Source organism: Saccostrea cucullata, unplaced genomic scaffold (genome assembly GCF_032062105.1).
Source record: "Saccostrea cucullata isolate Sc308-1 unplaced genomic scaffold, CSIRO_AGI_Scuc_v1 ctg1968, whole genome shotgun sequence".
NCBI lineage: Eukaryota > Metazoa > Mollusca > Bivalvia > Ostreida > Ostreidae > Saccostrea > Saccostrea cuccullata.
The window spans coordinates 72220-96802 of NW_026921187.1; the positions used below are offsets into that span (position 1 = coordinate 72220).

General features: G+C 32.1%; 1 protein-coding gene across 1 annotated transcript in view; it reads left to right on the forward strand.

Annotated features, from left to right (window-relative positions):
• The window catches only part of LOC134259403 (uncharacterized), a 76133-nt gene continuing 51550 nt past the window's right edge, over positions 1–24583 (forward strand). The window contains 8 exon segments of the mRNA XM_062741987.1: positions 1–19; positions 1114–1206; positions 1448–1739; positions 13360–13506; positions 15425–15579; positions 16157–16378; positions 20463–20590; positions 23299–23412. Of these exon segments, the coding sequence (XP_062597971.1) occupies positions 15434–15579; positions 16157–16378; positions 20463–20590; positions 23299–23412 (610 nt within the window). The 5' untranslated portion in view covers positions 1–19; positions 1114–1206; positions 1448–1739; positions 13360–13506; positions 15425–15433.

Genomic DNA, 24583 nt, shown 5'->3' on the forward strand with positions numbered 1-24583 from the left:
TACACAATGCAAGATTAGTGTAAGAACATTTAGGAAGGAAGGTCTTGCACAAGGAATACACCTGTAGAATATGAAAGTCTTAGCTTGTACTAATGGCTTATAAGTTATGGTCAAGGTTAAATTTTTTTTTTTTTTTTTTTAAAAAGTGGGCCAAACTCTAAAGTCAAGGTCAAATGGTCAAATATTTTACACATGCAAAAAATAAAAGTCCTAGCACCAACCAAATAGTTGTGGCTGTGGTTAAAGTTTGGAAAATTATAAACAAATATTTTGAATTAATTATTCTTATTTGCAAAGTAATATTTTGTTTATTTCAATGCAAAATTAAAAAAGATTTTATATAAACCAATTAATATATTGTGATACATATTGTATCGTGGCTCAAATATCTTGATACGTATCGATATAGAAAAAGTTGTATCGTCCCAGCCCTAACAAGGAATAAACTTGTGAAATATGAAAATCGTCCGGGGGGGGGGGGGGGGGTTGTGTTTAAGAAGATATGCCAACCATATTTTGTGTGCAACACTTCAATTTGACAGCAATTTACAATAACATTTACCAAAGTCCTTGGAAAGGTCAAGGTATTTCAGTGGCATATGTCAAATACTTGAGGCATTAGAAAGTCTTTGAACAGTATAATAAACGTGTATGCATAAAGTAAGAACATGGGAATAAATTGAAAGACATTGAGCTTTTTACATTGAGAATATTTCAAAGCTTACTGGTGTTCAAAATGTTGAGTTGAATGTTGAGAGTGTTATTAGTGACATTATAGTTGAATCTGATGTCTTCTGTATTTGCACCAGGTTTATTAAATGGCACCATTGAATAGAAAAAGATTCTCTGAAAGGTTAGTTTTCTAGCTAGGTCACTACAGTTCACATTGCATCTTAGTGATTTCAAAATATTCTTTCATCGATGTTATAGTATGAAATACAATATGAACTGAAGTTTCTTTATCTATCATTGAAAAGCACATTGCAAAATACTACATATATTATATACATAAACTGAAGCTGTTGACCACAAGTAATTTGAGATAACAATCACAAAAGGGAGACTGTTTAAAGCTGTGATAGGAATTTAATTCTCGCTTTTTTTAATTTGCAGGTATTGAACAGTGGTGTTTAAAGGTCTTGACTAGGGAGTAATGCCTTTTATAGAGGGATTGGGCCATTGACAATAGCTTGATCTAAATAACATGTAAGACACAATAAGATTGAGACTTTTCCAGTATATCTCCTATCAGGTCAAATTTGCTAGTATACGTGTACATCTTTCTTTGAAGCAATACTGAGAATACCAAATGAAATAGATACATTTGATTATTTGAATGAAATATAAGTGCATAGATGAATTTCTTTGCCCCGCTTAGCAGTTTATACTTTTCCATGCTCCAGTGATTAGTGTTATAAGGTGTTTATATGTGGAATTTTAAATGCAGGGTATAGGGAATTCATAACAGGTAGTGCTTGCATTACATGGAGATGGTCGTGGTTTGATGACTTGGACTGAAACTGAAATTAACAGCCCGGAAAGAAAAACCAACAAGTCCATTAACAGATCAATAAAGAAATTAGGTGTCCATCAAAACTTCTGGTGATGCCATTGTGACCAGAGAGCAGGACGAATTGCATTGTTCCATCCGATTGAGAGTAGACATGGATTGTACAGTGTTGGAATTCCAGTGAGGAAACTGACATGCTGTAAATTTCATGTATCTATTGTAAACAAAGGTAAGTCATGCTGAGTTGTGTTTTTTTCCCTAGAAGTATTGTAAAGCATGCATGATTATATATTTTTAGGTAATTATTAGGGAGAATAACTGAAACATGAAATGCTTTTCAAGTGAAACACTTGTCAAAGCAGTGCTTTGTCATTCATCAGTGAATTCAAAGAAGAGCTTTGTCATTAATAAAAAAAACATTCATGCAAACGACTGTTTGTGATTGTTATCTCAAATTGGCCCAATCAATTTTTAAAGAAAATCGAATAAAATACATGTATTTGCAAAATTCCACTTTATCTGTAAATATCTAGCTATGTCTGATTAAATATCCTGTTCAATATAGTAAGATTTACATATGATTGGTTCAATGGTTCCTTTCTGTTTGTAAAACACAATTTAATGCCACTTCCAAATATCTAACAGTTTTCCTGTTTGATTTGAAATATGGTAATCATGTCCTTCTCTCGAGAAATAAAATATTTCATACGTCAATAATATTTTTTGGTAGATGCATTACCAAGGGGCAAGGAATGTGCATTATTGATATACTTTGAAAATGCAACAGAATTTTCTTTGAAGATTGCAAATATGGTTTTTGGAGTCAAATGAAAATTAAATGAAAAATTTATAAAAAGGGGAATTTCCAGACAATTTTCTGATTTTTTCTTTTGATGATGAAAGTTGCTAGTTTACTGTGTAGGTAGTTCATAACTCCCTCTGTCTGAGTTAAAAATAATTAAGTCAGATTAAAACTCCAGTGCTTTCTGGTCAGAGTGCATTGTAAGTTAATCAAAAATGAAAGTGAGAACTTAGGTTTATGTTCAAAAGTCTTTCCTTCTTTGAAGACATTAATGTTATCAACATTTATCATTATAATATATGTATCGGTACTAATGATTTTCATTCTTTCATCAAGTATATGATATCATATTCTGTATTGTAATTTTTTTTCATATTTGTGAGTAAGGTTGACCTCTCTCTCTCTTTCTCTCCTCCTCTACATGTATAACATTTTAGCTCACATCAGTATTTCTATGAATAAATAATATGAACTACTTTTAGTTGAAGCTGTTTAGTTTATAAGAGGAATTATAATGCTACAGCCCTGTCTCCAGTGACTGAATTGGTGTCCCTGTTCATGTTTTAGGAGCAAGTCTCGATCATTTCAAAGTAACTGTAAAGCTTTTGTCTAGATCAGTGATCCATGCATATTATAGGGTTGAACATTACCATTCTTGCTTCAGATGCTGGATCTGAGCTACATTTCCCAATGATTGAATAGGTTTATAAGTGTTTTTAGAGCATTCAATTCCATTCCCATGTACTGAAAACTTTAAGCTTTACCCAACCAAAATTGCAGGGGTTGATGTCCTAAGATGTCTACGCTAGAAAACTTGCTCAAAGTCTGTATCTGATCTGCATTTTTAGGATGACAGAAGAATTTTAAGTTTTTGGAGTGATTGTATAATCCTGAGTAACTTGGACCAAATTTGCATGGATATTGCATAACTATCAGAACATTCATTTCAAGTGAGATTATGTTATCTTTCTCTAGCTGTTATAGGGAACTTTTGTTAAGGTGGGATTCATTATCTTTGATTACCTGTGTTTTTGTTTTGTGAAATTTCCTCAATTATTATATGGCTTATTAATAAGATACAATTTTTTTGCCTGGATATTTTTGATAAAAGTGAAGGACAGTTTCTTGATGTTGAAAGTCATAATTTACTGTGCAATGTAAAGAGAGAGCTGTCAATAGTCTGTGGGCATGATACAAAGTAATACAATGACTGCGCAACATATGGATCATGCATTGAAGTAATTGCGTCAATAGATGTTTCAAATTTAGCATTAATTTTTATGTGTTCATAATTTCCTTTGAAAGCTACAAGTTCAATGTATGAATGAATCTGTGTATTGAAATTCTGATCTCTGTTGACCTGACCAACTTATGTCTATATAAAGAAGGAAAGCAGTTCAAATCAGCTGTTTGAACACTGAAGTAGTTTATAGTGTATATTCTATGAGGAATGAAGGGAAAGCAAATACTGCCTATCTTAGTTATAGGTCTAAGTGATGGAATTCAAAGGTAATGTTGAAGGTTATATAGTCAATGCAATCGTGTATCTGAAATAATTTAATAGGTCTTGTTGAATATTGCCTGGCCAATAGAAATTGATAGGATTTGAAAAAAGTCATTTAAATATGAGAGAGGTTTTGGTTATTGTTTAGATGTGACTTAAGTTGCAGTTATAAAGGTGTTCAAAATCTTTAAAGAATTTGACTCAAAATGCCTTGGGGTAAATCATCTGATTTTTTGAACAGCAAAATGCATGTGTCCTTAACCCATCTTGATACCCCCACCCTCCATCTTAGACCCTCACCCCTCCATCCTTCTCTACTGACAAAATTTGGAGGCATAGAAGAATCACCATGTCCATCAATTTGTTTGACTTTGTTCGTGGTCCATATGTGTACACAAGGAAACGTAAGACATACATGTATTATGCACAAAGGATTTGATGCTTTTGATAAGTAAGGGTATGTTGTTTCCCTAAACCAAGACCATTCCAGGATTCTGAAAAACAACTTCTTGTCCAAACATTAACATAGAAAATATGAGTCACATTATGGGCTTGAATGATGTTTTGAGGCCATTTTGGACAAAATTCAGGTCAAAGAATTCTGAAGTATAAAGTTCCTTTTCAGGTTAATACTGAGACTGTAATTGTGAGACTGTAATGTATTGGGGGAGGGGGTATGGCTGTCATTTTTTATGGAAAAAAAAAACTGATACAAAAATGTACAGTTGGAGATTTTGACATGATCTAAAAGAATATGGGGGTAGTGGGTGGGTTAAAAATGGGGTGAAGGGGGGCAGCTTCTGGTAGGTCTTTCCTGGTACTTCAGACTGGAGAATGGATGAGGTACTCTCTGCATATACTTTAGGATTACATGAAGATGTGATAATTTTAAGTGTTATGATTAAACCTTTTAAGTGCATTTTTTTCACACAGAAAATCTTATCTAAAAAAATATTACTCATTTTTAAATCTATAAGGTTTTTCATAAGTAAATATTTCTTTTAAGGATTTACAAAGCTTTCATGTTTAAATTGAAAACACGTATATCAAAGATTTTTTTAATACAGCACTTATGTATTAAGATTTTTTTAATGTTGATTTAAGTCTTAAGCTACCCATAATACCCCCGGTACTTTTTCCTACAGCATCACTTGAACTCTTAAGTGACCTTTAAGTATGTGAAATATACATCTATAGTATAGTGCCAAACACGAGCAAATAGTACATGTATGTTTCATGAACCAGGTATACAAAAAACACCTTTCAAACTTTATCACAAAGCAATCTTCATTGCCTGACCCTGTATATCAACGATTTAAATTTGTGTATTTAAATGTTTTTCCTTTCCAAGTCAGACCTATTACGGATTTAAGACCATTGCCCTGGCACTGAAATATACCATGCTGTTATGAAGTGAAATAAATGTATAAGGAAAAGTAAGGTGATTTTTTTAAGGTTCTTGTGAGGTCAAGTCAGCAAATTTGCTAAGTACTACCATCTGCAATGGAAGTATAACCATATAGACTCTGATTTTGTACTGGTAATGGAATCTTGGGTGGTACATGTATTGTACATGGTGCATTTTGAGTTTGGAGGTATAGTTTTTGTTAATGCCAATTTTGATGTCTCTTTTAAGTTGCAGGTTATATTTATATATAAAAAATTTACTATGGGTTTTTTACCTGCAACTTCAAGATTAATTTGATATGGTACCTTTGATGCATTGCTTTGAGCACTAAGTGGATGAATTGTGTTGAAATAAAATTTTGAATGGATCTAACAATTGAATATAATGTATGCATATACTAAATAATCTTAAACTTATAAAAAGAAATAAGGACATTTACAACATTCTAGATTTAATATTAAATCCATTTTAAATTAATATTAGCAAATTGAAACCTTGAAGGAGGAGTTTCAGAAAAAAATTTCATTATAAGATTCGTACCACTTGTAGTAGTAAACTAAAATTTTCAGAAGCTTAGCTGTCTCACCTGGTCATAAAATCCCAATAAAATGTAAAAATCAATCAACAAGTACCTGTCACAGCTGTGTGCAGTGCAGATGATAAACGAGCTGCATCAGCCATTGTTAACGACAAGATACAGTGTACGATATTTGTACTAAACATTGTGAATGGAGATTTTAATGAAGGACATTTGAAATTTTTCATTTTGAATTTGAAGTTCTGGAATTGTGTGGGATTTTTGTAAATTCACAATTCAGGTGAGACTAATATAAGTTTGCTACATCAATACTTGAGGTCTATAATTACAGATGTCAAAATTGATTCATTTACACGATAAAGCTTTTAGAAATTTGAGCTGTAACAGGTAGCCTTTATTGAGTTTGAATATCGGGGACAAATGTGTACACATTTGGGGGAAGGGGTATAGGGGTGGGTGGGGGTGGTGAGTTGTGGAAATCTTTTTGAAATTGTGTTGTAGGAAAAGAATTCTGAAACAAGATGTGTTTGTGAAACACTATGCTCCCAGCAGCAACAAAGTTCGAAAAATCTTTTTTTAGCATAAAGGTCACAGTCAAGGTCACAAGGTCATTGACCTTGGTATCATTTAAAGGAGCTCAATTAGTAGAGTATGCATACGAAATATGAAGTCCTATCTCCTATGGTTCAAAAGTTAGTTCGAAAAAGCTTTTTTAGCATATAGGTCACAGTAAAGGTCACCAGGTCATTGACCTTGATGTCTTTTGAAAGAGCTTAATTAGTGGAGTATTCATACTAAATATGAAGTCTCTATCTCTCACGGATCAAAAGTTATGGTGAAGGATAAAGTTGACAACAGCCAGACAAACAGACAGACAGGACAAAAACAATATACCATATGCCCCAAATCTATCGATATGCAGTCCAAAGTTACGAAAATAATGAAGCTATAGCAAACAAGAATAGAAATAGAAATATCGTAAATTTATCAATTAATTTTAAGAAAAATCATAATATGAGCAAGAGGAAAACTCACATTAATGAACATAACAGAAAAACTTAGTGCTGATAATTTGAAATATTTCATCATGCTACAATATGTGAGAGGGATTGGGTTTATATTGATTATGATATCACTGACTTCAAAACAAAGAAAAAAAACTTCTGAAGTTGTTTGTATTGCATGATTATACATCATTGTAAGACCACAGGGAACTTAATGGTTTGAGGAAAACTGTTTGATTGCTGGTGATGACAAAATAAATTATGTCATTTTCATGCAGGCATGGTAGTTCTAAAATTTTTGCTTCTTAAGTTCATTTTTTCTCCATTGGTTCATCAAGTAAGCTTTGATTAGACATATGAAAGAGAAATGGAAAGGTTTTAATGGAAAGGAAGCAAAATTGGACAGATAATCCCAAAGCAATTTATGGAGCTTCTTTACCCTTAATCGGTCTTTGATGTGCAAAGCAATGTCAAACGGGAAATGCATATTGGGAAAAAAACTAAACTACAAGGTTAAAACGTCTGTTGTTTAGGAAGTCATTTTATTCTGATCAAAGATTTTCAAACTTGAATGTTGTCTCAAATGTTGTTGTAATATGTGTTTGGACATTGATTCCCTGAATGCCAAGTGTGCTGTTCTATAAAGGTAAAAAAAAATGCTTAAATTTTTCTTTATAGAATTTCCTCCAAAAATAAAATATGAAATAAATTATTTTGCCTAAAATATTGCATTTGGTAATTTTACCTAAAAGAAGGGAAGGTTGCAGATAGCTTCTATTCTTAGACTAAGTATTCACGTAATTTTTGAAATCGTTAATTAATGATAAATTTTTATAATTATAATGATGGCTGGTATTTTATACATGAAAACAAAATAAAAAGAAATAATAATATAAACCAAAGAAAAATTAAAGCAAATCATGAAGTGAAATTTGCAAGACTAAAAAAAAAATTAAGATGTGATGACCATATTTAAAGTTTTACAATCAGGTTGAAATTTGAATGTTTTTAATTTGGGCTAGTTACGATAGTGATATTTAATTTTCATTAATATATTAAAAGAAAGAAAAATTTGCGGTTGACAAAAAATCAATTTGAAACTGGCATGGATTGCTGTAAAGCGAATGGTAAATGTCGCATGATTCTGGCGTCTAGCCTTCATTCCTAACGGCTTACAAATGAGCAGACATAGTTTATCTCCAATTTATGGTAATTTTGAACTGAGCCTTATGGGTAAATAGAGGATTTTTCGCAAGTGTGTGATTATTACATTCATATAAAGGATTAATGCTGCTGGATTTAAGGATGCATGCTCATTCTTAAGGTAAATTTTCTTTGATCAATATCTATAGCTTCAAGTTATTAAAATCTTTTTGGTTGGGGGGAGGGGGGGGGGGGGTTATACACTGTGTTTTTGTGTTGCAATTCATGCTGGACAAGTATGCATATAGATCTAAAGTATTTACCACAATTAACAATGAATCAAAAATTTGACAGTATTTTATCAGTAAATGAAGTGATAAGTTGGGAAAGGTGGGGATGGTGTGGTGGTATAGTTGATCAAAGACAATTTAAATTATCTATGGTAAGGACAAACTAGAAGTAGCAGACATATATTTCTGTTTTCAATAGCTTGATAAAAATGGTCAAATAAAATGCTTTAAGTCAAATATAGTCATCTAAATGGTTGATTTAAAATCCACCCTTTCTAGTTGATGAAAATTATTGGTTGGGGATTACTAGAAGCGTTCATCTAATAGAAAGATACTATATCTTTACCATATGTTTACCATTAACTGACTATTAGAGACATCAATTAGAGCATCCCAAACTTATCACAAGTGGAGAAGTGAATGTGTAACTAATAATGTGTATCAATTGCATTTTATTATAGATTCTGAAGTGCTTTTTTATGCATCATGGTAAATTAATCTATAAACTGGACTCAAACTTTCCATGGAAATTTGTCCCAGCGCTAATGATACATTTAAGGCATATATTTTAAAAGTGGCAATTTAGCTTAATATATTAAGCTAAGAAATCCACATGGAAATTTCTCCCAGCATTAACATTGTACTTAAGAAGCATTTAAGGTAAAAAGTAGCGACGTATGTAATACACAGGATTTTCTACCTGTGGATTGAAGGGTTATTATCATTTCAAGTAATTTTGACCCCTGCGATAAAATTATGTTTACAGCATCACTTTAGCGCCTTAGAAAGGATTAAAAATTGAAACTTTTCTACCATGCATTGCCAAGAATATAATGAGATATCACAGTAGAGATATTTTCAGTGATATAAAATCTGAGTTTTCAAAAAGGCTCTTAATAACTTGAAAGAAATTGACAAGAATGATGTCTGTCTAATGGGGATGTATATGCGATTGTTGTTTTTATAAGGTTTTCTATTTATGGAGCCTTTGGAATACAATCATTTCGATTACAGTTTCCCTCTAGGCATCTCTAATATCGAATGTGGTAAATAAAAAACACTAATGGGAATTCAGTAATGGCCTTGAATATTTGTTTCCACTAAGCTTGGAGTTTAGGTTTACTATCTGGTAGATTGTAAATGTATAGTGTGTTCTAGCTATGACATACATGGTCTGCAGGCTGCTAAATTCTTTGATATTATTTTTCGGATTTTTTTTCAATATTGCAAGTCTCTAAATGAACCCAGTGCAAGCAATTTGTACATTATTGTAGATTCCCTTTGTCTGTCTGTTTGCAAGTGATAAACAGTCAATAGCTGTATAGCTGTACATGTATTTTTTAACCTCCTACTTGACAAAATGGTTAAGAACAGTGGTATTTTTGAGTCAAGGTCATTTGAAAAAGGTCATGGTCAGAGTCACCTTGGGAAAATACTTGAAATTCCAGTACCTGATGTAAAATTATTTCAAACTCTTCGAAAAGGTTGCCAGAATGTAGCCAATGTTAGAAACAGCTCATGGATATCTTAAGTACTTTCAATGAAATGACAATTTTTGAAATGAAAATTTTAATTTACCCAAATCTTAACTGTTAAAATTGCTTCTGTCTGTAATTTATTTAGATAATTACCCATACAAGTAATTTTCAATCAGTGCTAATATTTTTTTTTGACTTTTTTTTTATCGATTTTATAGAATTTTCTATATGGCCATAATTAGGATTTTATCAGGCTGCTGTCTTTGAATATTGTGATTGATAATGTTATTTGAACAGGGTAGTTTTTTTTCCCATAATCAAAGATTCGGGGTATAAAGTTCTTGCCCTGTCTGTCCATCTGTCTGTCTGTGTGCAAAAACTTTAACCATTGGCCATAACATTTAACTGGGTGGGGCTATAGTTTTCATATTTCATAGTTATATTACAATTAAAACCTTTCTTTGGGTACCTCCAAATTTGACTACTTGACCTTTTAGTTTGACCCACTTTTACAAAAGAAATTCCAAATGTTAATCTTGGCCATATAACTTTTGAACAGTTGGTGCTAGGGGTTTCATACTTCACATGTGTATTCCTTGTGACATGATCTTTCAATGGAAGTAAATATTTTTGACCTTTTTACCTTCACTTTAGAGTTTGAAAAATATTTTTTTTACATTTTGTATGCATGGATTTTTTAATCATTTTCCAAGCACTAAGTTTCTTATAAGAACATTTTCCACCCATAAAAAGTTCAATCTGTGGCCATTATAAAAAGAACATGACTGTATTATGAATTATTAAAAATGAAAAAAAGTCTTCGATAGCATTCAAATAACATGTTTGATATAGTATCTACTTTTCTAAAGCTTATTTTGTGCATATCTTACTTTTTTGGAAAATTCAGATTTTGATCCAGTAAAAAGCTCCTAAACTTATAACAATTTGTATTTTGTATGCATATATGTTATGTATATACCTTATCATAGGAGGTGAAAATAAGCCTTATAATATTGATTTAATTTTGTCTCTTCAACAATATCTTAATTTTTTCCTGTCTGATGCAGGGAGATTAATTTTCTTAACATGTCAGCATCGTATGTATAAAACCTGAGTTATGTGTCCATTATGGAACCTCTCCCAGGCTAATCTCTTGTAATACACTTTTACTGGGGTAAAAAAAATCAATGGCTCAAGATCAGACAAAAGGAAAAGTAGACGGATTAAACATTACCTGGTGGGGAGGGACAAAAGAGAGTGAAGAATGAAACAGATATGCTCATTATCTAACCGATCAGATAAAAAAGATTTTTACTTTTTTTGTGGTTAATACCTGCTGTACTTAACGTGTATTGATATGCTCACAATATTGCATTTCATAGAAATTATAAATGGCAAATTTTTTTAAAATTAATTTTTCCCTTAGTTTTTTAAAAATATTTAGTGTTGTTATGGATATAATGATAAATTTCTTTTCGTTTTGAAATAAATCTTAATTAGCTAAGAATATCCATCGAACATGAATGCCCAACTGAGGGTATATTAGGAATACAGCATTGAAATTTTGTTCAAGTGTATGGAGTTTGATGAGAATATCTTGTCAAAATGAATGGTTTCTTTAATTGAAATCTAAAAAAATTGGATCTAGATGATAAATTCTTGTTACCCTCTTCCATTTAAGGAAGGGAATGCAGGGCATATTTTTTGTCTAGTCAATATGGTATTTTTTTGTAGTTGAGTGTCTCCGCATTCGTAGAACATATTTTTATTAATGCTTAGTGTATGATTATACCTGTACTGGTATATATACATGTAGGGAAAATTGTCAGAGCATAAAAATAAACCCCCTTAAGGTTGTGTTATGTGTTCATGTATCTATATATCAGATAGTCAGGGGTGGGTGGGATATCTGTATTCAATCTACTATGAACAATCAAACAACTGTATTTGTGTAAGTTGTACAAATTTCACACTACGTGTTTGTGTCTAATACTAGACAAGATTATTTGGAACTCAATTCTTAAAGGATAATGCATGTATATTTCTAATTTCTCTCTCTTCAGTAATTCTGTATTATTGATTATAAATAAATGAAATACATTCGGAAAGCGGGTGTCATTGTTGTCTTTTTTAAAAACATAATGATTCTAGGGTATTTTTATATTCAAAAGTTTTAAGTTTGAAATCCATTAGGTGGCAAAATTTGAACATATAAGGGCAATTTCATCTTCTAAGATAAATATTTACATGTATATATCCATTTATTATTTTAAAATTTCTTTAGAGAGCATATGTTTAAAAAGAAAAAAATATGATGAATAATACCACCATTTGCTGGTAGACGCTGGTTTTATGGCTGCACATCTCAGCCCAATGTCTGACGGTTAACACCTAGGCCTGGACGGGTGACCAAAATTATTGGCACACAGTGTCTGAATTATTGTTTTTATTTAATTAATTACTCTTTCTTTATAAAACATTTTTCTTGATAAAAATCAATTTGGGAAGGGGGAGGGCTCTATATCATTTCTATGCAAGTCCCTGACCCGCATCTCTCTCTCTCTCTTGTGAAAATGTACAATATACATGCTAAGTAATGTAAAACAAGCAGGCTTTGTCTAACAAAGTGTCATGTTGTTGGAATGCATTTTCTCACAAAAAATATGTTCAAAGCACATATTGCTCTCCATTTACCCCGCCTCTGTCTGGAATTACCTCATGTTGTGCGGACATACACTATTTCACCACCTGAATTCATTTTATTATCAATAAAAGATATTTAGTTGTGTTTAATGATGATATTCACTGCATTTTGTTGCCAAAAAGTGTTTCCATACTTTATCACTTGAAATCAGAGTGTGTTGAGTGTTTATTTTCGTTTGCTGGGTGTTACATATTAAATCATGACAAAACCTGCATCTTGTCAAGATTTTTTTAGTTTTAAGTTTGTTTGTTCATTAAACACCTCAAGAATTTTTCATTTATATGGTGATGCCACCATTTGCAGGTAGAGGGCTGCAAGAGAGTCTTTTAGACTTTATAATTGGCACACAGGACCTTTTAATATTGAGGGATCTTTTTCATGCCAGTACTTACTTCATCAGGACCTCAGTTTATAACGTCTCATCTGAGAGATAGGTCTCCATGACCTGCACTAGGATTTAAACCTGCAATGTAAAGGATCAACTCCTTACTCTGCAACTCCAGAGCAAATTCTCTATCCAATGTGTCACAAGATGATCTGGTCATTCTGTGTTATACAGTGTAAATGACATTGTGGCCAGGAAAACATAAAAATGATAAAAATAAGCTCAGTTTGGTCACTTGTTGACCATAAGCATGAAGTGACATTTAATAACAGTGGTCACTATAGATTTTATTAAGGACTCCGTATTTAATTTTCCCAGTAGATCAAATGGAATCGGTGACAATAAGTTTTGATTTTATACTTGTTTGGAATGGTTATAACACAACACTGTTCCATATACATGTATCTGTAATTGAGCAAGCTTTTCTGATATATATAGAGGGCTACGACCAATAATAAAAGGCCGTTGACAATGTCGCGCGGTCTCGAATTAAGAGAAATAGCAGGCGGGGAAGGGATTTACATGAAGACAGAGAAGAGATTGTCCCTTCACAATGCATTTACTGATAAATTATTGAATGTTTTCCATTACAGTGTTGGAGTGTCGTTCTCCAATGGACATTTTATGCTGCTGATCGAGAGCTTTCATTATAAACGCTAAACTGATGCAGATTAGTGGATGAGATTTTTGATGCAGAAATTATGTTCTGGAAATCTGCCTGTTTGGAATATGTACTAAAGGTAACTATAGTATATTTTTTAAGGAATGGAAGAGAGATAGAAAAAAGAATTAATTCTGTAAAATGTTCCTGAAAAATAAATGTTTATAAATAATATACATGTCTAAATCTTTTACCGGTATGTCCTTTGTGAATTTAAAAAAAATTAAAATGTTCATATACAAAATATATTTCACATTTAAATACTGAATATAAGTATGAATTTAGTAAAATTAAGTAGAATTTTTAGTGAGAATTAAATTTTGGCATTATTAATGTGGATTCAGAGATCGCTAAAATTGAATATGGCTAACAAATTATTCAATATTGGTTGTAATTGCCATCTAACTTGGCATTATAAAATAGCAAATTACTTACTGCTAAAAATATATCCCTATTTTGAGGGTAATAAATTGCTTAATTTGTGTTTTGCAGTTTCTACTTATATTACTATATTTCGTTACCAAATCAATATGATTGATAAATATAATTATTGCAGTATCAGTATGTATAATCAACATCTCCTACTGTATAGCCTTTTTATCATTTTTCCTATCTATGCTACAATGTACATTGACCCTGAACAAACATTGTAAATGACGAATATTTGTATGGACAAGACAGATCTTGATTAATTAAATTCTTTTTTTTTTTATCTTTTTGTATTCCTATATGTAGTAGTTTTAATATGTATATAAAATCACATCCTTAGATGAAAATGATGAATATATGACCTTGAAGTAATATATTCAACATTAATTTTTTCTTGAATATATTCACCAACAGTGATCAAATAAAGTAATTTTTCCATTTGTTAATATATTTTCTATCCCTTTCTCTCTTTTCTCTTCTTTCCTCTCAATCAGCAATCATCTTAAATTAATTTTAATTTATATATGACTTGTGAAATAAAAAAAAAATTAATTTATATATGAGAATTTTAAAATCATAAAGTTAGAAACACTTATCAATTATTCAAAAAATTCTCTGAACCCAGTGATAAATGGGACTATTTGATATTTTGGTTGCGTGCATAGAAAAAATTGTCAGGATGGAAACAGATATTAAAATTTATTTTTCTATCATTATTGCATTCTCACTTCCTAAATATGAATGATGAATAATTTTATAATTATGGAAAAGGTTTTGCATTTATCAGGGAAAATCAAGAATTGTTTCAGTCCCAACAGCAAATATTCATTCATATTCTGTCAATATTTGCAGTCTTTGCAATATTTGCTATGCTGCTAGGATTTCAGAAATTCTCCAATGTTACCAAATGTTGTGAATTGGAGGAATTTTTTGGTCTCCATGCTTTTTCTCTGCGGCTTATAATATTTCTAAACTTCAGTTGATTTTTCTCATTGTATTTTTGAAGGTCTGTGATTCTATATAAACTTCAAGAGGGAACTAAATAATATGCCTAAAAAGTTTTTAAAATTACTTTTCTGGTAGACAACTTGACATAAGGTCAGATTTTTTTTAATGAAAACATTTACGTTGTTAATTATGGCTAAGTAAACATAGTTGAGTAATAACTGTTGCTCACACAATTATCCGTTAATTACTTAATTGGCAGTCTATGCCTATAGGCAACAAATCACACCACAATTAAGGTCACATAACTTTGTAACAAATCAATATCCTTTTTTGACCTGTGCATACTTGTGATATTGGCTTGGCTTTGTATACTCTTTGAAATAGTAAGCTTTTATTTCCATTTATTCAATTCATTTATTGCCCTTTTTAAATAATTGAATATTTGCAAAACTTTGCAGCAGGTGAACTTTTCATTTTTATTTTATTTGGATAATTTGATCTATATTGTCCATCAGTTTTAAAATGATTGGAAAATGAAATGTGATATTGGGTTGTATAACAAAGGGATTTTTTTATGTGCACAGGTTCTGTGAATTAATCTATGGATTTATATATTGTAGATGTAAGAGATGCCTACAGATTCGGGAAACATGAGTCGAGCTGCCCTGAGCAAGCACATGAACCTGGAGCATCTCAGTGATGAAGAATGTGAGAAGATCCTGCGTGTTTTACAGAAAGATTTCGAGCTACGCGACAAGGAGAGAGAACGACTCCAGTAAGCATTAACAAATTATAATATTTTTAGCTTGCAGTGATGACATGATGTTTAACAGTTTTAACTTTGGCACATAAAGAACTGAAAGAAAGCAGTTTATTTGGACTAAAAATATAGGAAAAAAGATATTGCACGGTGAAATTGCCCCCCCCCACTCCCTGCTGTTATGTATAGTTACCGGTAAAAGTGTTAATTTTTCACAGTTTAGGTATGTCAGTGACAATAATCGAGGGATAAGACTTTAGTCTGGCATTTTGAATGACGCATATATATTTTTTTACTCTCTGTATATATATTGTTATATACAAATTAAAACCTTGACCTTTTGCAAATGGTCTTGCAAGGTGTTCTCAAAGTACCATCAGACCCAAAACAGAGTTCAAAAACTGTTTTCTTTAAAAGCTATGAACAAGGTTAAAGTTTTAGACAGATAAAGGAACAGACCCCAAAAATTCTTGGATCCATCAGGCCTAAAATATTTCATTGAATAAAAGTTACTTCTGAATCCTGTAATTTGTCCTTGGCAAAGTTGCAGCAGTTGAGAAATAGATAATTTCAATTTTGGTGGCAATTTCAGTAAAATAGAGGAAAGTTTGAAAGAGGAGGAGGAGAAGACAGAGGTGATCGCAGTCAAGACAAAATTAAACGAGGAAGTCTGTGTACGGTGCTGTCAGAAGTTTGGGATCATCTTCAATCGGAAGCAGCTGTGTCTTACCTGTAAACACTATGTCTGCAAACGCTGTGCTGACTACAATGATAATGAAAAAGGCTACACCTGCCATGCCTGCATCAAAGAAAGGTAATTTAAAAAAAAAATAACTACTCTAAATAATTAAATTCAGGTTACATAGAAGAAAAATATAAAAAAAATCATGAACAAATTTTATACACAGAGTAATTGTATTAAATGTAATGCAAAAGTAAAAAATATCTTTTTTCCCATTGGTCTTTTTAGAAGCTTTTTCTGTTGCTTTTTTGAGAGATTATTTTTGGAAGCTAATATGCTATAAATGTAAGCTGATGGTTTTAGTTGAGGTATAGCTGTTATGAAAGTTATCACTTAATTTTTTCCCCTGAGAAATTCAATATAAAACAGGTTTATTAAAAAATAATAATCTATTTTTCATACCACAATATCCAATATATCACTCAAAAACTCTCTCTTTAAAAAAAAAAAAAAATTATTACTTTGTCAGTCTAACTATGTGTTTTATTTTCAAGCATACTGATCAATTTTATATTTCAGTAATAAAAGGTATTATTTGATAGTATTGTCTACAACATTAATGATTAGAATGTGTGAATGGATCTGTGAAAATTGATACCAATATAGTGAGTGGTAATGGTTGGTATTGATTAAAGATTATAGTCATTAACAGAAATTGAATTTTCAAACATAAAAAGGGTGTATAGTATAGAAATTGTTTTTAGGTGAGCCGAAGGCTCAAGTGAGCTTTTCTGAACATTTTGTCCGGCGTCCGTCTGTCTGTCTAGCTGTCCGTCTGTCTGTAAACTTTTCACATTTTCGACTTCTTCTCAAGAACTGCTGGGCCAATTTCAACCAAACTTGCAACAAAGTATACTTGGGTAAAGGGGATTCAAGTTTGCAAGGGCCACGCCCTCATTCAAGGGGAGATAATTGGGAATTAATGAAAATTTGGTGGCATGTTTTAAAAATCTTCTTCTCAAGAACCACTGTGCCAGGAATGATGAAACTTATGGGGAAGCATCCTCAGGTAGTGTAGATTCAAATTTGTTCAAAAAAGGGCGGGGCCAAAATAACAAAGATTTACATAGAAATATATAGGAAATTTCTTTAAAAATCTTCTCCTCAAGAACAACAAAGCCATAATTGATCTTATTTATAAAGCATAGGTAAAAAAAATCATGACCCCCCAGGGGTAGGGTGGGGCCAAAATTCAAAGTTTTACATAGAAATGTATAGGAAAATTCTTTAACAATCTTCTTCTCAAGAATAGCAAAGCCATAATTGATCATATTAATGTGGAAGCATCCTCAGGTGGTGTAGATTCTTTTTACCCCCGGGGGTAGGGCGGGGCCAAAATGGCCGACCAAAGTTTTACATAGAAATATACAGGAAAATTCTTTAAAAATCTTCTTCTCAAGAATAACAAAGCCATAATTGATCATATTTGTATGGAAGCATCCTCAGGTAGTGTAGATTCAAGTTTGTTCAAATCCTACCCCCAGGGGTAGGGTGGGGCCAATATGACCAAAGTTTTACATGGAAATGTATAGGAAAATTCTTTAAAAGTCTTCTTCTCAAGAATAGCAAAGCCATAATTGATCATATTTATATGGAGGCATCCTCAGGTAGTTTAGATTCAAGTTTGTTCAAATATAAAGGGCGGGGCCAAAATAGTTTCAAAGTTTTACATAGAAATATATAGGAAAATTCTTTAAAAATCTTCTTCTCAAGAATAGCAAAGCCATAATTGATCATATTTATATGGAGGCATCCTCAGGTAGTGTAAAAGTTTGTTTCTGACCCCCAGGGGTTGGGGCCAAAATAAAAAACATAGAAATGTATAGGAAAATTAAAAACTTCTTCTCAAGAATAGCAAAGCCATAATTGATCATATTTATATGGAAGCATCCTCAGGTAGTGTAGATTCAAGTTTGTTCAAATCATGACCCCCAGGGGTAGGGCAGGGCCAAAATGATCAAAGTTTTACATAGAAATATACAGGAAAATTCTTTAAAAATCTTCTTCTCAAGAATAGCAAAGCCATAATTGATCATATTTATATGGAAGCATCCTCAGGTAGTGTAGATTCAATTTTTTTCAGGGGTAGGGCGGGGCCAAAATGGCCGACCAAAGTTTTACATAGAAATGTATAGGAAAATTCTTTAAAAATCTTCTTCTCAAGAATAGCAAAGCCATGATTGGTCTTGGGACTAGTTTTGGATTTAATAGCTTTTCAAGTATAAATCAATTCTGCTTTTTCCTAGCCACAGTGCTCAGGTGAGCGATGTGGCCCATGGGCCTCTTGTTTAATTTAATTCTTAAAAAAAAAAAAAAATGAATGATTAATGTAAGCAATTGACCCTATAAAAAGTAGGGGGGTCCAGGGGGATTTTATGATTGCAATATTAGTAGATGTCTAGATGAATTGCAAAATTTGTATGGAATTTTAAAATTCTGTATAATAGGAAGCAGCAGAAAGAATTTTTTTTTTTTGAAAAAGGAAAATTACATTGAATGCAAATTATTTGTATATAAAAAATTCAAAGATATAACAATATCAATTTTGAGCAGCAAGTCAAGAGGAGCATCTTTCAACACAAATCTCACTGAGTTTTTTTTTTTTTTTTTAAATTTTAAGACAGTAATGGGGATAATAAATGGGGGGGGGGAGCCAAATCCCAATCATGTCACTATTTCTTCAAAGAAAACTTCCCCACAAACATAATTATATTGTAAATCATTTGTATACGTCTAGAGCCACACAAGAGGAACAGGAGAGGTTTGATATATATTTCCCTGGCTTAATATGATTAACTTCTTTTCTCTGTGCAGAAAATTACTGAGGGCTGTTTTTGCTCATGCATGGGGAAAGATTGGAGACTGGATCCTTTTAAAATCAAATTCTCTCTTGCCGTAATCAATCGCTTGTTCACTTGCGGCAGTCCGCTTCTATTGCTTCATTTACACATTTCATGGAAGCTGCTATTGGTTGATTGGTATGCGCTGTCTCATCTCCTAAGGTGCTTTGTTATTCTGTGAAGTTGTCCTAGACATATTACGTCCTTTCTTTTGGGATGGATGTGGGGGATGGGGGATAACTCCTTTTCTTTTTCAGCCCTGCTGTAGCAATTCTAGGTGGAGCTATCATCTGGTGTTGAAATTTTTCTTGCTCTAGAGTCTAACAGTTAATTACTAATTATTTTTATGTCCTTGCTTTAAGATATCACCAGGTGACTGTCTGTTCATCAAGCCCAGTTTAACATGATGATCATATATAACACTGAATACTTACAGAATTTGTTTTCTCTGCATAAGTAGGAGTTAATTGGGAGGTAGGTCTTTTGGGGTCATTTGGTTAATGGTCAGGGACAAAATATTAAATTTTTCTTTTATGTGATTAAAATCCCTTGTGGATTTAGGATGTTTATTAGAGGAAGACATTTGTAATTTTGAGGTCACTTGGTCAAAGGTCAAGGTCAATGTTGAGACTTAATTATCATTACTCATTTGACCATTGTTGTGTTTAGACATTCTGTAATGTTTATTTTTAAAAGGATTCAACACAATTTTTATGTTACCAACAATTTTATATCATCATACAAACTTCTATGGACTGATGGGACTGAGTAAAAACTTCGAGATATCTGACGATTCGAGATATCCAAGGTAAAATACTTAAAGAATATGTGGTTGGGACTTCCAAATCACTTCGACATATCCATGGTATTTGAGATATCAGAGTTCAAGATACCGAAGTTCAACCGAGTATGTATAGATTCTGGGGCCACATTGCAAATGATGAAGCCATCATAAAATTCAGAAAATCTAGATTACAGCAGAACCTGTTTGACTGTTAAATTTCTGGTTTCTTGGCTTTTTGTTTTGGAATGAAAGATGCTATAATTCTTATAAAGAGTGGTAAATTTTATTGAAAAATTTACCGTATCTTTTAACAAAGTAGGAATATATGGTTCTTTACAGTTACTGTTGGGTTTGGCTAAAGGAGGGAAAATGGCAGAAATTTGAATATATAAATGTATGTTTTCTATTGTGTTGATTGAAAGTTTAAAAAAATCAATAATTGCTTAATTTAATTTAATTTAGAATTGTATAATCATCCGAAATGATGTTACACATCATTCTTAGATAAAAAAAAATAATTTAATTCTTGCAGGGAATTGAAGCTTAAGTCTTTTGAATGGTTTTACAACAATGTCAGCAGCAAATTCAAAAGATTTGGGAGTGCCAAGGTGGTGCGGTCTTTATACAAGCAGAGAGGAGCAAGGGGACGAGCTTATCACAGTGAGTATAGAGAGAGAGAAAGAGAGAGAGAGAGAGAGAGAGAAGAGTATAGAGGTAGCAAGGGGAGCAACTCTTATAAGAAGGGATATAACTTCATATGTTGCATTTAATTAGGGCCCCGCAAGGATTTGCGGGTGCCCTATAGTAATCACTCTGTCTGTCCGTCTGTCTGTCTAGCTGTCTGTCTGTCCGTCTGTCTGTCCGTCTGTCACTCTTCCGTCCACAAATTTTCTGTTTTTTTCTAATAACTTTTTTTATGGTTGCCCAATCAAGTTCAAATTTGGTATGGTAGTTCAGTAGGCAAAAATACATATTTTGATGCTAAGTTTGGTTCTCTATGTCTTCTGGTTTGGAGCTGGGGTGGTGGGGTAGATTCCTTAACTATGCATAAGAATGAATGGGCAACTTTTTTTATGGTTGCCCAATCAAGTTCAAATTTGGTATGGTAGTTCAGTAGACAGAAATACATATTTTGATGCTAAGTTTGGTTCTCTATGTCCCCTGGTTTGGAGCTTGGGTGGTGGGGTACATTCCTTAACTTTATATAAGAATGCATTGGCAAAGAGAGATAACTGCTGATGTTCCCATTGTAAACTGAATGCTGCTATATGAGTCCCTTGGGATTAATTAGCTTTCCTCCTGAAGAAAATCCAGAGAATTATCTTTATCTGTCACATTGAGATGAATTACCACCTCTGTCTGCAAATGAAGTTTGTTTTGAAGTTAAGTCAATTTGGAATGCTATGAACACTCTGAAATGTGGATTTGAATATAAATTTTCATAATTTATTTTTGTTTAATAGTTATGATTTCACTGAATTCTAAAAACCAAGAAATAGATTAAAGAAGATTTTTTGATTTACTTTTGTTACTTATGTTAATTCAAGAATATTATTAATTTTTAAGGTAGTTGTATAAAAACCCCATTCTATCATTAATACTGAAAAAGTTCTTATTGTAACTTTAAAAGAAAATGATGAGAGAGGTACAATTAATCCCTTGGGATTAATTATCTAGCATGCTGCAGAAAATTTAGTTAGCTTTTCTTTATCTGTCTTTAAGATTAATGAAAACCTTTGTCTGCAACTGCTGTTTGTTTGCAGTTAAGGTTAAGCCTTCATGATATTTGCATTCATTGAAGGCTGGATTTTATATAACACAAGCTTCATAATTGTTTAAATATACATTCAATGTTAAGTCATTCTTTACTGCCTAATGTAAGTACAAGGATATTATTTTCAGGTTTTTGAATGTTCAGGAATTATCTTGAAATTTTAAGAATACAGTTGCTGTTGCTTATTCTTCGTACATTTTGAATCATTCCGTAAGCTGCACCCTTTTAATTCTACCCCATGGCGGGGCCCTTGCTGACTGGTCAATTTTCTAGTTTCAATTGGAGAGGACTGTGCAGCAAGACAACTTTCTGGTATAATGAAAAAAAAGGTGTGTTTCGGATCTTCTTTTGTAAAATTATGGGTAATAAAAATTAAAAAAAAATAAATGGCCTGTTTAAATTTTAAGTTGTTTTTTTTATTAATTCAAAGATTCATTAAAAAGCTGTCAAAAGATGAAAGGAATCATAGGTTAAATATGTAACAAATTTCCTAGTTAATTACAGCAAAACTCGGTTAGTACGAACACGGATATTGCGAATTTACGGATATAGCGAAGTCATCTTGGATCCCCAGCTATATAAATTAAATGAATTTCTTATACGGTTATAACGAATTACGGATATAGCGAAGCAATTTCATTGGTCCCAGTGACTTCGTTATAACCGAGTTTTGCTGTAATAGTTAATTAACAGTTGAACTTGGATATCCAGTTGTCCTAAAAATAACCCTATTTTAGATTCCTTTTCTCTATGTCGGACAGGAATGAATTTCACTTTAACTTTTACATTTTTTAAAATGACTACCAGGTAAATGTCAGTAGTAATCATAAAAAGACAACAAAGGTGACAGTTAATAAATGTCTAACATATAACCAGCATGTTTATGTGTCTTTCTTTTACATAGTAATGCATATTCACTGACCGATATATATTATGTACTTATCTGCACTATCTTATGAGTAAATTCTTAAATCCTCACATGGATATATTAATTTTTAAACTATCAGAATCATTATTCAGTCCATCATCGTTCAACATTTTTTTTAAATTATGATTTCTAAAAAATGATTTTTCAAAGAATTTCAAAATTGAAAAGAAGCCTTGAATGTATATCCACATGTAAACTGTCAAGGCATGTGACGTTTACTAAGATGACCTTGGATCTTTGTTATACGTCTCTTGACTATGTATGCTTGTCATGTTTCTATGGTACACACACGTTGAAGTGCAAATTATTATCCCAATCACTGTAATTAGGATAATGTATATGTTTCGGTTCCTCCTCAACGCATCTTGGAGAATTCCAGTGTTACTGATCACCTGACAGGATTTTTTTTTTTAAATGGGAACACTCGAAAATCAATGGAAGAAAAAAATTCTTTTATTCAAGATCATTCACATGTAAACAGTGGTTATGAAATATACAATTTAGTTGGAATAATTTGGCTGCACACTTGTATTGATAAGTACTGGATTCATTCACTGTTTGATTTTTGTGGGTTAAAAGGTTACAAAAGGCATATTTTTACCCGATGGACACACCTGTTAAAACAGCTGTTTTGGGGTAGACCTTGTGTGTGAAATTGACATGGAGTGATACATTTCTTGTGTCTGAAATTGACGTGGAATGATATTAATTTCTTGTGTTTACCTGCTGCGATGTCAGGTGATGTTCTTACAGAATATAACCTGTGGAAGCGACTCTTTGGTAAATATACTTTGTGATGATATCGGGCAATGTTTGGCACGTTTAACTTTGAATCACCTCCTTTTATGGGCCACTGCTGAAATGAAAATTTCTCATGTTTACATATGCTGCTGTTTGCTCCCTTCCTACCAAAGATTTTATCGATACATATAGATGATTTATTGTCATAGAAGAATTTTTCTATACTTCACCTATATAGATTCACTTCTAAGTGTTGAAGTCTGCCAAGTGTGTATTGCTGTTTACACAATTACTGATAGTTTCCTTGATTTTTATTTAGATTAATTTTAAATATGCAATGCTCAGAGAATGCTCTCAAGATCACTCAGGCTCTGGGGTCATAAAACTAAGACCAGCTCACTTTTGATCTCAGTCTCACTTTTTAAAAAGGAATTAATAGTGGAAAGTGAGACTTAGATCAAAAGTGAGCTGGTCTTAGTTTTATGGCCCTGGGGACAAGAGTTTGAAGTTTCTAAACAATTTACAAAAGGAATTTTTATTGGAAAATAGAGACTGAGATCAAAAGTGGGCTCATCTTAGTTTTATGGCCCTGGAGACAAGAATTTGAAGTTTCTAAACAGTTTACAAGTACTATAAGTTAATGCACACATATCATATTTTTTAATTTCTAGATTAAAATTTTGAAATGTCATTAAAAAAAAAATTTGCGTAGTGCTACATGCACATTGCTAAGAGCGTTTGAGTTTGAAAAGGGGTTAGTTAGATGTGATTTTTGTCTTTGTTCCATCTGATAAAATTTTAGAGTTCTTTAAGAATCTGCATAATAGTTCAATCTTTGTTACTGAGAATCCTATTTTCTTTATTTCTATGCTTCTGAAATCGTGAAAGAAGATAATTTGTTCTTGGCACTAGTCTTAATTTTTATGCATCATACATGTTTATTACATCAGCAATTGGAGAAATTATTATTACTGAAAAGTCCTTTACTCATATTGATACTGGTTAATGAAGTTCCTGCAAATAAGATTTTATTTTAGCATTGTCAAACTGTTCTAGTGAAATTATTTGAATCCAACCATTGAATGGTTAAATACAAAAAAATAAATAAAAAATAAAATAAGCATTTAATACTTTGAACTACAATAGACTAATTTTTAATAATACATGTAGTTTTTTTCCAAAATTGAGATTGGTGCATATGTTCACAAAT